We start from the raw sequence: 17,609 nt of genomic DNA, 5'->3' as shown, positions 1-17,609 counted from the left end.
TTTTTTATAATTACTCTTATGTAGTAAAATTTGCATTTCAGAATACAGAGTTGCTGGTTCCATCTATTCGTATAAAAAGTCACTTCTGAATCTTGGTGTCAATGTCCCTCACCAGCATGGCTGGGAAACAACGTAATGGAGTGTGATATACACTCCATTACATTCATTGGAGGACAGGTGAGACATCAGTGGGCTTTTAGACCCTTGATGTTTTATCAAAGAGAACCTGTCACTAAAAATACATCACATAGGGGGCTTTTTGTGCTCTGTGATTAAAAAAGTATAGTACAAAAATTTTAAGAAGTGTAAAAAATGACACCCACTTTTAAAAATCCCCCCATGTGCGATACACATAACATATCATCACACACGCCACAGTGAGAGCAATAATTCTAGGTCCATTATTCATAGTTAAAGCGATTGTAAAAATTTGTTTAAAAAAACATGTCATACTTACCTCCTCTGTGCAAGGGTTCTGCACAGAGCGGCCCCAATCCTCCTCTTCTAGGGTTCTCGGGCGGCCCTCCTGGTTACTCATCGAGTTCCCCCACTGAGAGCCGCTCGGGCGTGCTCCCGGGTCCTGCTGCTGCGTCCATTGATACAGAAGGACTCAGCCCTGCTCCGACTCCCCTGTCACTGTATTTGATTGACAGCAGCGGGAGCTGCTGGGCTTATGCTCATCGCTGGAACGATCGGGTTCAGGTAAGAAAAAGGGGGGCTCTGGGAGGCAGATGCATAGAATGCACTAAGGTGAAAAACCTTGAGACTTTACAACTCCTTCAACTCTAAACTGATGACCTGCGCTTTTTTTTTGAGGGGCTATGGAAAATATAGGGTGCTGAAGCTTGTCTCTTTTTCATGGATGCATACAATTTTAAGGTTTGACATATTGAGTATCTATTTAATCAGGGCAACCTTATTTATTGCATTTGTATGCCCTAAAATTTACATTAGTGTATTTTTTACTGAACGTTTGCGCTTCATAAACCGTTGCACTAACCTTGTCGGACATAAAAAATTGGAACTACCTTTTTACTTACCTGCTTTCAAAAAATATATGTGTTGTGGTCTTATGTAATATTCAGGCCTAAAATTATTTTAAAACATTTACATAAAAAAAATGCAAAACTGCCTATGGCAGTGAAGCAATTCAGAAAAAAATGCAAATACAAATAACATTTTATAAAACAAACTAAACCAAACTACCCTAAATACATCCCTCCCTCCCACAAAACACTGTCAAAATTAGGAAGTAAAATAAAGATGTTTTCTTTCAAGCAAATTTCACCCAAGCAGCTCATTGAGTGAGATGTCACTTTGGTGACAACTATCAGAAATCACTTTGCTCATCCCTACCGAGCAATAATCTACTTACCCAACCAGCACTAATTCAAACAGCCAGGTATCTGGGAAGGAAATTCTTGGGGAATGTTGCTTGACCTCATCTTCTTTGACTTTAGGATACAAAATAGAATCATAAAGTAATAGTGATACGGTACAAGAAGCTGCTATGGAATTAAATAAAATCTATCAGAAAACAAAATATAGAAGGCGTACACATTTGGGATTGATTAACTAAAGACAAATAGGCCATTAACTTTGCAAAGGAATTTTCTCTTAGTTTAGTAAATGAGGTGGAGTTATACTGAATTTTATTATTCAATCATATGAAAGCAAAAGTACTGATTTTTTTTTTTTTTTTTAATCTTGCATGCGATTGGGTATTCTTTACAAAGTAAATGTTTTGGAAAATTATATGTTTGCACTCATCGTAAAATCTTTCTCTGAGTTCATTGAAGGTGACAGCCAGATTATTAGCATGGCCATAGGGTATTGTACCACCTAGGACAGGGGGCTCCTGCTGGTTCCCAAATCTTCCGTGTAGAACACACATATTCAGTTAGTAACCAGCAGTATAGAGACATATAATACCAAGATTGAACTCCGTAAACAGGGTGGGTGCTGTGTCCTTCAATGAACCCAGATAAAAGGATTTTATGGTGAAAACAACAATCTAATTTTCTCTTACATTCAAACTTGAGAAGCAGAGGCAGAATGATGAAAATGTGTAGGTACTTCCGCACTAATCAACCAATACTGTATATAAAGCACACTGAACCCTCGGCTGCTTCTGCCAATATCAACTTGTGTCCCACACAATGAAATATTACAATAAATAAAATATTACAATAGATACCCCAAAGTGCGTACTTGGATATCACCATATAAAATTATATATAAGTAAACAAATTCATATACTTATATGCAATAACATAAAGTGCACATTAGGTATAGAAAATAACAGTGTCACTGGGGGACATTACATGATCTTCATATACAAAATCCCAATATTGCATTTGTGCCCACAGCACTGTAAACGCACTGATTAATCGCATCCCCACCCGCCTTTCTTCACCTGTTCTGTTTGCTTTGTCATTCACTCATGTATATGCATGTGTGCGTGTACATGTTTTCTAATCGATTCTGAGTTTTGATGCAAAAAAAAAACAAAAAACAATTTTGCCTATTTATCTTCTGATTTGCAAATGTGTTTGTATGCTCTTGGTTTTTCCTTGATTTTCACTAGATTGTAGTTTAGGCCAATATTCATCTACATCTTTTTGGTTAAAAAAATAAAAATAAAAATAAAATTTTAAAAATGAAATGAGGTAAATACTAAACTAGGGAAAAAGGAAAATAAGGCATATAAGTATAAGAAAGGGAAATTATGCTTGATTAACCACTTCGACCATTTGGCTGCCCAAAGACCAGATCACTTTTTGCGATTCGGCACTGCGTTGCTTTAACTGACAATTACGCAGTCTTACGACATGGCTCCCAAACAAAATTTACATTCTATTTTTCCCACAAATAGAGCTTTCTTTTGGTGGCATTTGATCACCTCTGCGGTTTTTATTTTTTGTGCTATAAACAAAAAAAGAAAGACAATTTTTTCAAAAAAAGCTAAATTTTTTACTTTTTGCTATAATAAATATGTGCCAAAAATATAAAAAAAAAATATTTTTTTCCTCAGTTTAGGAAAAAACTGCAATTTGCAATAAACGTATATTGATTGGTTTGCTCAAAAGTTATAGCGTTTACAAAAGAGGGGATAGTTTTATGGCATTTTTATTAACTTTTTTTTTACTAGTAATGGCGGCGATCTACAATTTTTATTGGGACTGCGACATTATGGCAGACACGTCTGACAATTTTGACACATTTTTTGGACCATTGGCATTTTTACAGTGATCAGTGCTATAAAAATGCATTGATTACTGTAAAAATGTCACTGGCAGTGAAGGGGTTAACTAGGGGGCGATCAAGGGGTTAATGTGTTCCCTATTGTGTGTTTTAACTGAAGGGGGGATGGGACTGTGTAGGGGAGATGACAGATCGCTGTTCATACTCTGTATGAACAGACGATCTGTCTGTTCTCCCACAGAGAACCAGGATCTGTGTATTTACACACACACACACACACACAGATCCCGGTTCCCCGTGTGCCCCGAGCGCTCGCGGAGCCTACCGGTGATCGCAACCGCCGGGCACTCGCATCAGCTCTCTGGGCGAGCAGGGGGCACGCGTGTGTGCCCCTAGTGGTCAAATCTAGAAGCAATGCAACATGACGGCGATTCACGCAGTACAATTGCGGCGGCTGGTCGGCAAGCGGTTAAAGCATGTTATACAGCACAGTGCATGTGCTGTGTAATTTTGCCCCCCGCGACACCTGAAATACCTAGCTGATCCTGCCTAGATATGCCCTCCCCTTTGTAAACTGACCACGGTATATCATGGCTGCTGAGAACTGATACCGTGGTCAGTTTACATGCCTCTATCATCCGCTGTGTCTCCTGTCTCTCTTCCATCCTCTCCCCCCTCCCTTCCCTGCCTGTCTGCTCCATGTCTGTGCCTGCCCCCTCCTCCTGCTGCTCAAATTAGGGTTAAATTTACATTATCCTCTCGGTTGGTTCATGTAATGTCCCCCTGTGACTGTGCTTTATATAAAAAGGAAGCTATACACCTGTTTCAGAGTGGCGATCAGCGCTCACGTGACCTGCCATCTTTCCTCTCTCGCATGACAGCTGCAGCGGACGGGGCCGCCTCTCTCCTCCTGACTGACATCAGCGGGGAATCCTCGGGCCCCGCCCATTGCAGCTGTCAGGCCAAAAGAGGTGAGAGCCGCCGGATCACGTAAGCACTCTTTTCCCAGCACTTTAAGTAGGTGATAGTAAGAGAGTCCCCACCAGATATTTTGTAATAGCTTGTGCTTTACCCATTCTAAACAGAAATTACCAATGTAGCACCCTCTACAATAGGTAGGTGCTAGAGTTGTAGTGTTGTAGGTTCTGTTAGTACAAGTAAATTTAAGCAGGCCTATGCTGTGAGCGGTCTTTGTTTTTGATCTGGGGGCAGAGAGTGGTTAGTGTAGCAGTGGATGCGACCGACATGTACTTCAGCTTTTGGGTGCCTCTCCTGCTTTCAGTGAGAATGTTCTGGAAGATTGGCAGGGGGCAGGCCTCCTACATATACTCACAGTCAGCCTGCTGGGGGAGGAGTTGTTGGCCGGGTGAACTGAAGGATGGAGTGCTAGGCTGCATGCAGGAGGAGCATGGAGGGGGGGAGGGCACAAGATATCTTTTTAAACTAAAGGTTCAGGGCCGCCAAGAAGGGGTACTGCAGGCCCCTGGCCTATTAAGAATCCGCAAGTGAAACTAATCCTAGGACTTATTCAGAGGGAGGCCTAGTCAGCTCAAGATGGTGGGACAGGATATCTAATGCTGTGACAGGAAAGTGTTGTGCAGGAGGAGAAGTGTCCTGGAGGTAGAAGTCTGCAGGGAGAGTGCAGAGGAGGAGTATGGACTGGAGCAGAGATCCTAAAACGACGGCCCTCCAGCTGTTGCGAAACTACACATCCCATGAGGCATTGTAAAACTCTGACATTCACAGACATGACTAGGCATGATGGGAATTATAGTTCTTGAACAACTGGAGGGCCAAGATTAGAGTCCACAATGTTGTTCTATTCAAGGAAATGTAAAGTATAAGGCCGCGTACACACGCGGGGACTGTTCGCCCAACTTTGTCCGTCAAACAGTTTCAGCAAACAGTCCGCTCAAAATTAGCATGGACGGACATGGCCACACACGACGAACGAACAGTTTGCTGAAACCGTGCGCGATGACGTGAACGGCACGTACGACGGGACGAAAAATACGACGTCCTATACACTGCATTATAACTTTCGGCGTGTAAATCCTTTCTGAGCATGCGCGGAACTTAGTTTGACGAACAAGCCTACACACGAGGGGACTGTTCGCTGAAACAAAGTTTCAGCGGACAGTTTTTCGGAATTTCCGAAAAACCTTGTTGAGCAGACTGTTCGCTGAAACTGTCCGCTGAAAGCCCACACACGAGCGGACTGTCCGCCGAAACACTGTTCAGCGGACAAAGTTGGGCGAACAGTCCCCGCGTGTGTACGCGGCCTAACCGATATAGCATTGCTAATAACAATTTGTTCTATGGACATCCCATACCCTTTTCCCCCAAACAAGTTCAATCCCCCAAATAAAACAACAAAGCAAAAGACTTTTCATTGTCTACAAATGTGACGTATGGATGTCTGGCAGCAGCGTGAATATGCGTGGATGTTAGTAACTAGTGGCAACACACCACTACACCAATAAAACTGATAAAGTTATTTTCTTACAGGGGATGTAACTAAAGAGGATGGGGCAAAGCAAAAGGATCATATGATCAGTTCCCACCTTGAATTCTCTTCAGTGCTACTACTCAGCCTTGTGCCTTTCTAATCATATAAAGCCAAAGATAATGGAATGATATATGCATTTTCTATACTATAGGATCAATTCACTTTAATACTGGAGTACTTTTACCTCTATATGTTATGTTATCTCAGAATATTTCTCTAACATTTTCACAAATGTAAATATAACTTGGGTATGGAATCTAAATTTGTTGACTGAAATGGGAATTTAACTACTCAAAGCATTATTTTATCAAGAATCTGTATTTTATCTCATAGTAAAACATCTCATACTTTTCTCAATATACACCTCATTACAATTCACTGTTAAAACAGCTAAAACCTCTTGCCGCCCATGTAACACATACACTATATTGTCAAAAGTATTGGGAAGCCTGCCTTTACAAGCACATGAAATTTATGGCACCTCAGTAGGGTTCAATATTGAGTTGGCTCACTCTTTGCAGCTATAGCAGCTTCCACTCTTCTAGGAAGGCCGTCCACAAGGTTTAGGGTTGTGTCTATGGGAATGCACCGATGTTGAACGAAAAGGTCCGGCTCGCCGTCTCTGCTCTAATTCATCCCAAAGGTGTTCTAATGGGTTGAGGTCAGGATTTTTTTTGGGTTGAGGTCAAGCCAATCAAGTTCCTCCACCCCAAACTCGCTCACCCATGTCTTTATGCACCTTGTTTGTGCACTGGTACACAGTCATGTTGGAACAGGAAGGGACCATCCCCAAACTGTTCCCACGAAGTTGGGAGCATGAAATTGTCCTAAATGTCTTGGTATGCTGATGCCTTAAGATTTCCCTTCACTGGAACTAAGGGGTCAAGCCCAACCCCTGAAAAATAACCCCACACCATAATCCCCCCTCCACCAAATGATTTGGACAAGTGCACAAAGCAAGGTCCATGAAGACATGGATGAGCGAGTTTGAGGTGGAGGAACTTGACCAGCCTGCAGAGTTCTGACCTCAACCAGATAGAACATCTTTGGGATGAATTAGAGCGGACACTGTGAGCCAGGCCTTCTTGTCCACATCAGTACCTGACCTCACAAATGCGCTTCTGAAAGAATGGTCAAACATTCCTATAGACACACTCTTAAACCTTGTGGACAGCCTTCCCACTGCATCTGGGAAGGCTATGGGTGGCAAGTGACACTGCATCTGGTGGCAGGCTGTGGGTGGCAAGTGGCACACTGCATCTGGTGGCAGGCTTTGGGTGGCAAGTGGCACACTGCATCTGGTGGCAGGTGGTGGGTGGCAAGTGGCACACTGCATCTGGTGGCAGGCGGTGGGTGGCAAGTGGCACACTGCATCTGGTGGCAGGCGGTGGGTGGCAAGTGGCACACTGCATCTGGTGGCAGGTGGTGGGTAACAAGTGGCACACTGCATTTGGCGGGCAGGCTATTGGTGGAAAGTGACAATGCATCTGGCGGCAGGCTATGGGTGGATAGTGGCACACTGCATCTGGTGACAGGCTGCGGGTGGCAAGTGGCAAACTGCATCGGGTGGCAAGTGACGCACTGCATCTGATGGCAGATGACGGTGACAAGTGACATGCTGCATCTGGTGGCAAGGGACACAAAGCATCTGGTGGTAGGCAATGGTGGCAAGGGACATGCTGCATCTGGTGGCAGGTGACACGCTGCATCTGGTGGCAGGTGACAGTGGCAGGTGACAAGCTGCACCTGGTGGCAGGTGATAGTGGCAGGTGACAAGCTGCACCTGATGGCAGGTGATAGTGGCAAGTGGACAAGCTGCACTGGTGGCAGGTGACAGTGGCACACTGCATCTGGTGGCAAATGACAAGCTCAGAGTTCCCATTGATTCTGCATTATGGTCAGTTGAACTACTTGATTATATATTACAATGTAGTAATAGAAATAATATGATTTGATCATCCTAACACTATATCAAGCATGGTGTCGGGATGATTTAAGTGCCAACACCAGGCATTCACCCTACAAATCACCCACCACTGAATTCTCATTCATTCAGTGGTTAAGTTCTGCCGTTCCACTTGAATTTTCACCTGGGGGTCCAGATTAGACATTCCACCAGGATTCATCTGGGCAGTCCAGGTTTTGAACCATGTGTCCAAGTTTCAGGTGGACTGAAACCCGGACACATTATTCAGATCGCGCTGTGGCTTCCCAAGTAACCAAGATAGTCACACACAAATCTGTTGCCTTCTGGGAGCTGCAGGCGGCTGTCTGGGGGCAGGTTTGGCATCCCTGTGGATGGGCGATGATGTCATCAAGAGCAATTTAGCCACACCCACAGTTTGCTACGGCACACTATGCACACCGCATTACTACTCTCTTTGGGGCACCCAAAGATGTTCCAGGCCACTAAAGTGTTTGGGTTTTGCTTGAAGAAAAGGTGGCAACTGGCAACCCTAATTCTGATAGTAACACACTTTTTGTCTTAGGGTGACATGGTTCACTAGTCACACTACTGTGTAGCTATAGAGGAGCAGACAAAAGAAGTGTTAGGACTACTATCATCTCCTCTTCCCAATAAATGGATGGTCTTTCCTATTTCTTCTTAATAGATTCCTGGCATGATCAACAGTGTTTTTTATTTTATTTTTATTTAATAAAACTGCAAGTTCAGATGTAAATGGGAAACTCTGCGTATTCAGATGTAAAGCGGGAACTCTGTGGACTCTTGTGATTAAATATATACAATTAGAATTGTTATTTAATCACAAAATATATGTATAGCGTATACTACAAAAAATAATTTGCTGTGCGCCGTTAAAGTCTTCAGGTCTGGCTTGAAGAAAAGGTGCAACCCTACCCAAGACGTTAGGAAGGGGTCCTGCTGCAGGACGATAATCAAGGGCCCTGTGATGGGATAAAAGGACCCCAGGATCATTGGAAAAGGCATCGGGACCAAAAGTCAGGAGGGCCCTTAATGGTTCCTTGCACCGGGTCCCTGAAGGTTCTAATTATGTCTTTGGTGGCAGTGCTTTGTAATTCTCAGGACTGGATGGATAGTTTTTCTTTAGTTGGAAAACAACTCCTGTAAAAGTATTTCAACTGTGTATTAGTTTTTTTTTATCTAGTTTTCAGATGCCTTTTTAGACAGCGGCACAATAAAAGCGAAAGCTATGGAGGGAGAGAGTGAAGGGAAGGGGTGAGTGGCTGTGCACAGATGCATCGGTGGGGGGTGGCGGGTGGTGACAGCTGTGAACCGCAGTGGGGGTGAATTTGTGAGAAGTGGTGAGAGCTGGAAAGGAGAAGGGGTTGTGAAAAGTGAGTAGTGGGAAAGGTGGGGGGCAGGTGGTACAGTGGCACCAACCAAACCAAGGATTCACAAGTTGTTTAGAGGTAGCAGGGGGCGAAGAGGTGAAAGTTGGAGAGTTGAAGAGATGAGAGCTTTTAATTGAGGTGCAATTTTTGTCCTCGCTTAGACGTGGCCCTGCCGCTATTGCGGCCATTTTATATGTTGTACTTTTTGGTTACACTAGTATCTTTATATGCTTCTTTGTTTTTTTTTTGTTTTTTATATGCTCTTTTGATACGTATATTTCTACGGTCCACATTTTCTTTTTCTTCTATAGATATGCTCCCCCAGTAAACTACCCTGTTTTCTTTTTTTTTTTGGGTCTTTTTCATAAACTGCTTAAGCTTCCTACCTATATGAAGCTCCCTCCTTACATGATCTATGACGATATTGTGTTCCCTCTGGACTCACTGTGCAAGACTAGCGCCGTACCATGGCACGTATTCTTTTTTTTATTCTTTTTTTTATGTTTCTTTTTTGGCTCTCCTCTAACACTTTTTACCGTGCTCATACTCCCACCCGAGTGCTTTTGCTCCATGCCTTGGGTCGTGTACTGGGGGCTGGCCTACACAGTGACTCCATGCGGAAAAAAGCGAAGTTCGCTCTAATGTTCTTGTTTTTGTATGTGTTTCAGTTTATTCCCCATCCCCCCTCCCCCCCCCCTATATTTCTATTGGAGACTACGTCCCCCCTCTCTACGTTACACTCTACGGGTTCCACTGCTACACTGGATCCTTTCTATTCAGTCCACAATCTAGCCTGCTCGGTCCACCGGCCAGCGTTAAACATACAACATCGGCCCATATCCCCTTCTCGCCCCCCCTGACATGAACATAATATCCTGGAATGTGAAAGGCCTAAGATCGCCCAATAAGAGAATGAATAAGAGAATGAAGATCCTACGGCACCTAAAAAGATTGAAAACAGACATTGCCCTCTTACAGGAAACCCACCGACAGATCCCCTCCCCCACGACATAGTTTAAAAAGTGCTCCCTCTGACACCTCCGTTTTTGCCTCCACCATGGAGTCCCTACGTCTTCGTGATTTGTGGCGCCTGTCTCACCCGGCAGACAGGGAATATACCTTTTACTCCCACCCCCACAACATGTTCTCGAGAATCGACTATTTTTTCGGATCCGACGACCTCATCCCCAATCTATCTGAAGCAGAAATCCTGGACATTGCTATTTCTGATCATGCCCCGATCTTAACTCGACTTGACAACTTAGATCTTCCACCACACCCTAGACTGTGGCGCTTCCCCTCCTATCTCCACAATAATCCTGACTTCCAACACTTTATGGCGGTATCCTGGCGCGAATACTCGGAAGCGAATTCCCCCCACTCTGAGTCCCCCAACCTCTTCTGGGACGCTGGTAAAGCGTTTCTCAGGGGCCGAATTATCTCCTATGCATCTTCCTTCAAAAGAAACGCCCTGTCCCATTATAAACGGGCCAGCGCGAGACTACATCTAGCCCAAAGATCCCTCTCCTCTACTGACTCCCCCAACAATAGAGCCGAATGGCAGGCAGCCAAGCAAGATTTTGACACCTGGGCGGACACACTCGAACGTGCGAAAAGATCTCAACTTGACGCAACGCTCCATAAATTTGGCAATAAGGCGGGCAAACTCCTAGCAAGGCTATGCAAAGGCCCCTTTCACCCGACGCACATCACCTCTCTTAAAGATTCAAAGGATGTCCTTCACTCCACCCCGCAAGCAATTAACAAGGTGATGCTAAACTACTACACGGCCCTTTATGCTCCAGACCCTATAGATAATGCCTCCGCCCGCTCTTTCCTAGATAGTGTGCCCCTAACAAAAGTCACTCCTGAACAATTAGAAGCCCTCAATGCCCCCATCTCGCTCGCCGAAATCTCCTCCACGATCCGCACACTAACCCCATCCAAAGCTCCCGGTCCCGATGGTTACACCAGTGAATTCTATAAAACCCTCTCCTCCATCACAGAGCCCACACTACACAAGGTATATAATGGCATCTGGTCCGGTGGTCCATATCTCCCCTCTGGCAACCAGGCTATTATTAAACTCCTCTACAAAAAGGGGAAGGACCCTCTCGAACCAGGCTCGTATAGGCCGATTTCCCTCCTCAACCTGGATGTCAAGATACTGTCCAAAATAATAGCCACCAGACTAGCTGCCATTATTCCCTCCCTAATCCATCCTGCACAATCTGGCTTTGTGAAGGGCAGAACTGCCACCTTGAACATTCGTAAGGTTATGCTCGCCTTGGAACATGCAAAAAACAACCCTGGTGGGGACTTTGCCATTATAACATTAGATGCGGAAAAGGCCTTCGACAATGTCAGTTTTGATTGGCTCTCTATGTCCCTATCTGAAATGGGCTTCAAGGGCCACTTCTGCCACCTTATCAAAGCCATGTACTCTTCCCCTGTAGCTAAATTAGTAGCGGCTGGTGTTCTCTCAGATGAATTCCACCTGCACAAGGGCACTCGTCAGGGGTGCCCACTTTCCCCGCTCCTCTTTAACATCGCCCTAGAACCCCTGTCCAGATATCTAACACACAAGGCCCCCCTTCACGGTATCCGCATAGGCCAACATGATCTGCGCACCTCCCTCTTTGCAGATGATGTGCTCATTTTCTCGTCAAACCCCGCCTCCGACATGATCACCATTAAAGAGGTCTTTGATACATTCAGATCCTGCTCAGGGCTTCGAATAAATTACGGCAAAAGCGAAATCCTCCCGATAGGTTCCCATCGTACACCCCCCTGGACGCAACACTCTATCTTCACAACCGCTAGCTCCCACATCACTTACCTTGGTATTAAAATTGGTAAATTGCCCTCCTCCCTCTATCACCTTAACTACCCCCCTCTGATCACAAAAATTTCTCAGGAAATGGTTAACTGGATGGATCTGCCTCTCTCGCTTCTGGGAAGATGCCACCTTCTAAAAATGGTTAGTTTTGCTAGGCTACTGTACCCACTCCAAACCATCCCTCTGCTCCTTCTCCACAAAGATATCAAAACTCTAGAGTCAGCTTTTTCTTCCTTTCTGTGGCAGGGCAAACGCCCACGTATAGCCCTAAAAAAGTTGCATCTTCCCAGACACGAGGGGGGTATTGGCTTGCCTAACTTAAGATTGTATAATTTGTCTTGTTTGTTACGCACTGGATTGGATTGGATATCCCAATCCTCCAAATACTCCAACTACTCTATGGAAGCCGCCATGGTCTCTCCACTATCGTTGACAGCTCTCCTCCACTGCCGGTGGAAATCGGTACCACCTCTGCTCCAACACAATCTCCTACTCCGGGACACTGCCATAGCCTGGAGAGAAACCAGGAAATGCCTCAAGCTCCCCCCTTTTGTTTCCAGGCACCTCCCGATACAGGGGAACCCTACTTTCTCCCCTGGCCTTCTCCACAAGGCATTCCACCTCTGGAAAGAGAAGGGCATCACAAGCTTTGCTACACTTTGTGACCTGGACTCTGGCCGCCCTCTGTCATTTGCTCTCCTAGCAGAAAAGTTTTCCCTCCCTCCAGCCCATGCCTTTCATTATAGGCAATGTACCAGCTTCTTAAACGGCATCTGCAGAGAGGAACATAAACGCTTCACCCTAACTTTCTTGGACCGTCTGCTCAGAGAGGATACCTACAAAATATCAGACGTCTACAAACCTTTGCTTCAGCGATGTTCCTCCCCCCTGACATCTTCATCTGTCGCCAATTGGAAGAAAGACTTTCCTGACCCGGATCTAGTTAACAAAATTCTGCAAGGTCTCAACAAAGTATATCGTCTGACTCCTAACGAACTTTGGAGAGAATCGCAACTGAAAATTGCCCACCGGGCATACCTTCCCTTTCTTCCATCTGCCACTGACCAGGACACCACCAAGTGTCCCCACTGTCTTCTTAACAGGCCCTCGCTGGCTCACCGCTTCTGGTCCTGCTCCTACATCTCATCATTCTGGGATAGGATACTCGCCTATATCTTCAAAGTTACCTTATTGAAACTACCAAAGGACCCCCTCCTCCTCATTTTTGGATATTGGGACCCCCTCTTGCTTCCGTGGTCTCCCACCGGTGGCCTCGTGCCCCCTAACGGCACGCCTTGCAAACCTTCCCACAAAGACTGGGCTCTCCTATGCTTGCTACTAGCCAGGAAATCTATTCTGAAAAACTGGACTTCTTCTCTTCCCCCCTCCGTTGATCAGACGCAGAAAGACCTCCTTTCACTCCTCTACAAGGACCGATGCAACGCAAATTTCCGGGACGAAAAAGCAAAGTCTCGCTTCTACGCGCTATGGCTTCCCTTCATATCATCCACTCTCTCCCCGGTGGACAGCACCAACTTGGATCACTACACTTTTTTCTACTATGGCGCTTCTTCATCTGGTCTGGGGGTCAGCCCCCTCCCCCCCCTAATGGCTAATCTGTTCTTAACAACCCACTACTCCCCAGGATCCACCCGATGGAACCCCCCCCGCCTCTGGAACTAGACACGAGAACCCATGACTCCTTACCCCTTCCCCCTCCTTCACCCCCCCCCCCCTCCCGTTTGCCCTTTCCTGTTTGTGTCCCTTCCTCCCTTCCCCCCCCCCCCTTTTTTCTTTTTTATTTTTTATCTTTACTAAACTCTGGGAAATGTCATTTTCTTGGTTAACTCTATATTGCTATCGCAACAACCTTTTGCCTTAGGATCCATCCAGTTATTGTTAGTTTTGCTGCCCTGTTTTACTTGAAGTATTACTTGCTATTTGGTTCCTTTATTACAGTATGTGATGTACGATTAATATGTTGCAGCTTTACTCTGTTCTCCTTCCCTTCGCGCACCTCATCTGCGATGATGGTCCTACTGTACTGCACTTATTTTTGTTGCATATGTACTATTATTTCTGTCTCATTTCTCAATAAACACTTTAAAAAAAAAAAAAAAAAAGATAGCTGCTGGCTTCTTATTCATTCAGTCACACTGCTCCACCGCTGTCAGTATTTCACTGTATGGCTATGTATTACATGCCCTCTCAATAGCTCCAGGATATCCAAGCAGTATAGAATAGAAGAACACAGAGGGCTTTCATGTGTAGTATTTCGCTACTTTATTGAAATAAAGATAAAATCCACACTTACATCAACATATACAGCAGAGTGTGCAGCAGACGCGGACTTCCGGTTTCGGCCGCAACCGGAAGTGATAGGTCCGACACCAAATTCCTTCCCTGACGCGTTGCGTTACAGCACGTAACTTTTCACCCTTTGAAAAAGTTACGTGCTGTAACGCAACGCGTCAGGGAAGGAATTTGGTGTCGGACCTATCACTTCCGGTTGCGGCCGAAACCGGAAGTCCGCGTCTGCTGCACACTCTGCTGTATATGTTGATGTAAGTGTGGATTTTATCTTTATTTCAATAAAGTAGCGAAATACTACACATGAAAGCCCTCTGTGTTCTTCTATTCTATACTGCTTGGATATCCTGGAGCTATTGAGAGGGCATGTAATACATAGCCATACAGTGAAATACTGACAGCGGTGAAGCAGTGTGACTGAATGAATAAGAAGCCAGCAGCTATCTTTATACACAGTGCCTATTTACCAGTTACTGGAGGTGAGAGGCTGGGGGAAATAGGTGGTGCACCCATTAAGCACTGAAGTTTGCAGTGGATTGTCACTTTTGGAAATGATTTTTACACTTTTTGCATGAACTTTATTTTTGCAAGTTTACCAGTCATCAGTGCACGTTTTGTTTATGGACAATCACTTGTTTATATTGATTATATAAATAATCACTTGATTGATTTTTTTTCACGAACTTTCACTCTATATATTTTTTTGTTTGGATCATTAATGCAGATTATTTTTATTTAACCACTTGAATGATTTTTTCACGGACATTCATTTATTCATTTTTTATATTTATACATATTGATTGCACGCTCATTTACATTTGGATTATTTATACAGACATATTTTCTATACTATTTATGTTGCATCTAATGGATAGTATCTGATTTACATTATATTTTCTCGTTTTAATTTTGGGATTACTATTCACTATATGTTTAAGCACTTTTAGGTAGCGCCGCATTTCTAATTAATTTATATACTCATTTTCGGTGCTGAGATCACTGTTTCCATGCTGGCTGCTTCCTGTGTACATTATTTTTATATTTAGTCTTCCTATGACATATTAGGTGGAGCGCACTAGTTTTTCCCTATATAAAATTGGGGGAGATATGCAAGTACTGTCCCTGGTGCTGATTTTTTTCTCTGTTCCCTGTGTGATACACACACCTCATCGCTGCAGAGTACACTTTCCTGAGCTCTGTGTTATGCACTCCTAGGTGTGGTACTCTGTGTCTTGAGCAATACGCAGTTTTTGCACCGCTTTACTTCTCTTCCCATGGAACAGCGGGGTTGGGGGCAGAAAGTTGCCTGGGGAGGGTGAGTTTCTGCACCTATTCTCTGAGGGAAAAAAAAACCCTGGTAGGAATTACCTGAATAATGTACATTATTTATGCTGTAGCTTACATTTTAAGTTACCGTAACATGAAGTAGAGAACCTAAAGTACCTGGCTTTCTATACTTGGTTTGACGACGAGGAGCGACAAAATCGTCAACACATTGCACTGGCTTCTTGACACGAGTGTTGGTGATTAACCTCAGTTGGCTTACCTAGGTAGTCAAAAGGTAGTTATTAAGTTTCATGAATAACTATGAAAAACAAAAGAACTATACATAGATTGTTCCAGTTTGTCATTTAAATAGGAAGTAAACCTTCCTGTATACTTTGTACCTATAGGTAAACCTAGAATAAGGCTTACCTGTAGGTACTGTAAATATCTCCTTAACGTGCGCCATTTAGGAGATATTTACTGTATACTGCCCCTGCTGTTTCAGAAGCGTGTGTCGTGACTGGAGGCTCCGCGGCTCCGGACAGTCACACAGCACGAGTCTGCGGTCCCGGAAGTAAGACATGCAAAGATGGATGTGGCCTTCAGCGGGGATGACGCAGGCTTCATTTGCAGGTAAGTGTCACATAATGTGCTAGTATGCATTGCATATGCCTTTACTTTGCAGGGAAGAAAAAAAATAATGAGAGTTTACTTCCTCTTTAATAATGGTTCTGTTCAGGTGAACCTTTTGTTTTATTTTGAAAAACATCTCCTATACACTTAATGCAAGGGGTTCAGTAAACGTATTCTGAATAAAATTTGCATGGACTATGGCAGTTGCTAAATGTAACGAAAAAATACATTCTGGGATCTTCATAGTGAATAGCACTGTTAAGATACATTACACCAGAGATTCATGTCCCACTACATTATACATGTATAAAGAAAGAACCTGGCCAAATAAAGTTGCAATAACTGGGTTAAAGGGGGTGGAATACATAGGCTTCCATTGGTAACTTTAGCTATAGGTTGCTAGTTCCTCAGCTTCACTGGTTGGTGAGCGACTGATGCTGAGCAAATTTGCAGATTAGGAGACCAGGAACCATAAACTGTATAATTGGCATCAGGTTATTGAATCATTAAGTAATAAAGCTAGAGGACAACCAGAGAGCTAGCACATTCTGAAGAAATTCAGTGTTGTAGGCATAACTGTTATGCCTACATAATGTGCTGGATAACAACTAGTTAAATCCCATGAGGTGTATTTCACCTGCAGCATCAGTGTCGTTTTGTATTTAAGGATTCACCGATCTCATATGGAATAGCTATTAATATACTTCGGTGGCTGTGGCTCTCTTAGACATAAGCAACACTGTCATTTGTACGTGCCTCTCTCCCCTTGCCTATTCCCAGAATGCTTTGTATTTTATGAACTGTCCACAAAATACAAAGAATTCTGTGAATGGACAAGGGGAGAGGAGGGGTGGACACTCCTCTTCTGTGTATAGGACCTCCCCTGTTGCTGCAAAGTATTATGATAGCGATATATTCTTCTATGGGTGAAACTAAATAATGCAGAAATTACAGTGATCCTTGAGATAGTATACATCTCATGGAACTGAACTAGCTGTGACTCAGCACATTGTCAGTTTTTTTTTTTTTTTTTTTGCCTGAAGTTCATTAAAGTAGAAGTAAATGCCATGTTTTGCAATTTGAATAAGAGTTGGGTTTTTTTCTTAAGAGAAGATTATAACCCTGGTCAGTTTTTTTTTTTTACCATCTGCGTCCCATTGATGAAATTTGCCTTTACTCTGTTCCATTTCCAAAACAGGAAGTGATAAGAAATCACACCAAAGTGGGGAAATCTCTAGTTTCACCAGGTTCCCACAGTGTTCCTACTGGAAGATTTCCTCTATATTCCTGTTCTTTTGACAACTCTGAATTTGGGATTGTCTTTTACTTGCACTGTTGGTGATAATGATAAACTGGACAAATAGAGAGGGGGATCCCTAATAAAGGCACAGACAGTAGAGTTGCACAGATACTGATACTTAACATTTGCATGAGTACTTGTACTCGTGCAAATGCTCCGATACCCAAAACTGATACCTTTATGGGGCATTTTGAGCCTACACAAAATGAATGCACTGCAAGGAATCACATGTG

At 43.9% G+C, this 17,609-nt stretch overlaps 1 protein-coding gene across 1 annotated transcript in view; it reads right to left on the bottom strand.

The window, feature by feature from the left end:
* LOC143930663 (alpha-2-macroglobulin-like protein 1) overlaps nucleotides 1-17,609 on the bottom strand; it is a 177,732-nt gene that overhangs the window by 88,355 nt on the left and 71,768 nt on the right. The window contains exons 17-18 of the mRNA XM_077455162.1: nucleotides 15,621-15,723; nucleotides 1,376-1,454 (exon numbers count right to left, since the gene is read on the bottom strand). Of these exons, the coding sequence (XP_077311288.1) occupies nucleotides 1,376-1,454; nucleotides 15,621-15,723 (182 nt within the window). The remainder of the gene's footprint in view (nucleotides 1-1,375; nucleotides 1,455-15,620; nucleotides 15,724-17,609) is intronic.

This window comes from Lithobates pipiens, unplaced genomic scaffold (genome assembly GCF_037356315.1).
Source record: "Lithobates pipiens isolate NorthernLeopardFrog02 unplaced genomic scaffold, aLitPip1_a1.2 Scaffold_25, whole genome shotgun sequence".
Taxonomy (NCBI): Eukaryota; Metazoa; Chordata; class Amphibia; order Anura; family Ranidae; genus Lithobates; species Lithobates pipiens.
The sequence above is the reverse complement of the archived record's forward strand: the minus strand, read 5'-3'. Positions and strand labels throughout refer to the sequence as shown.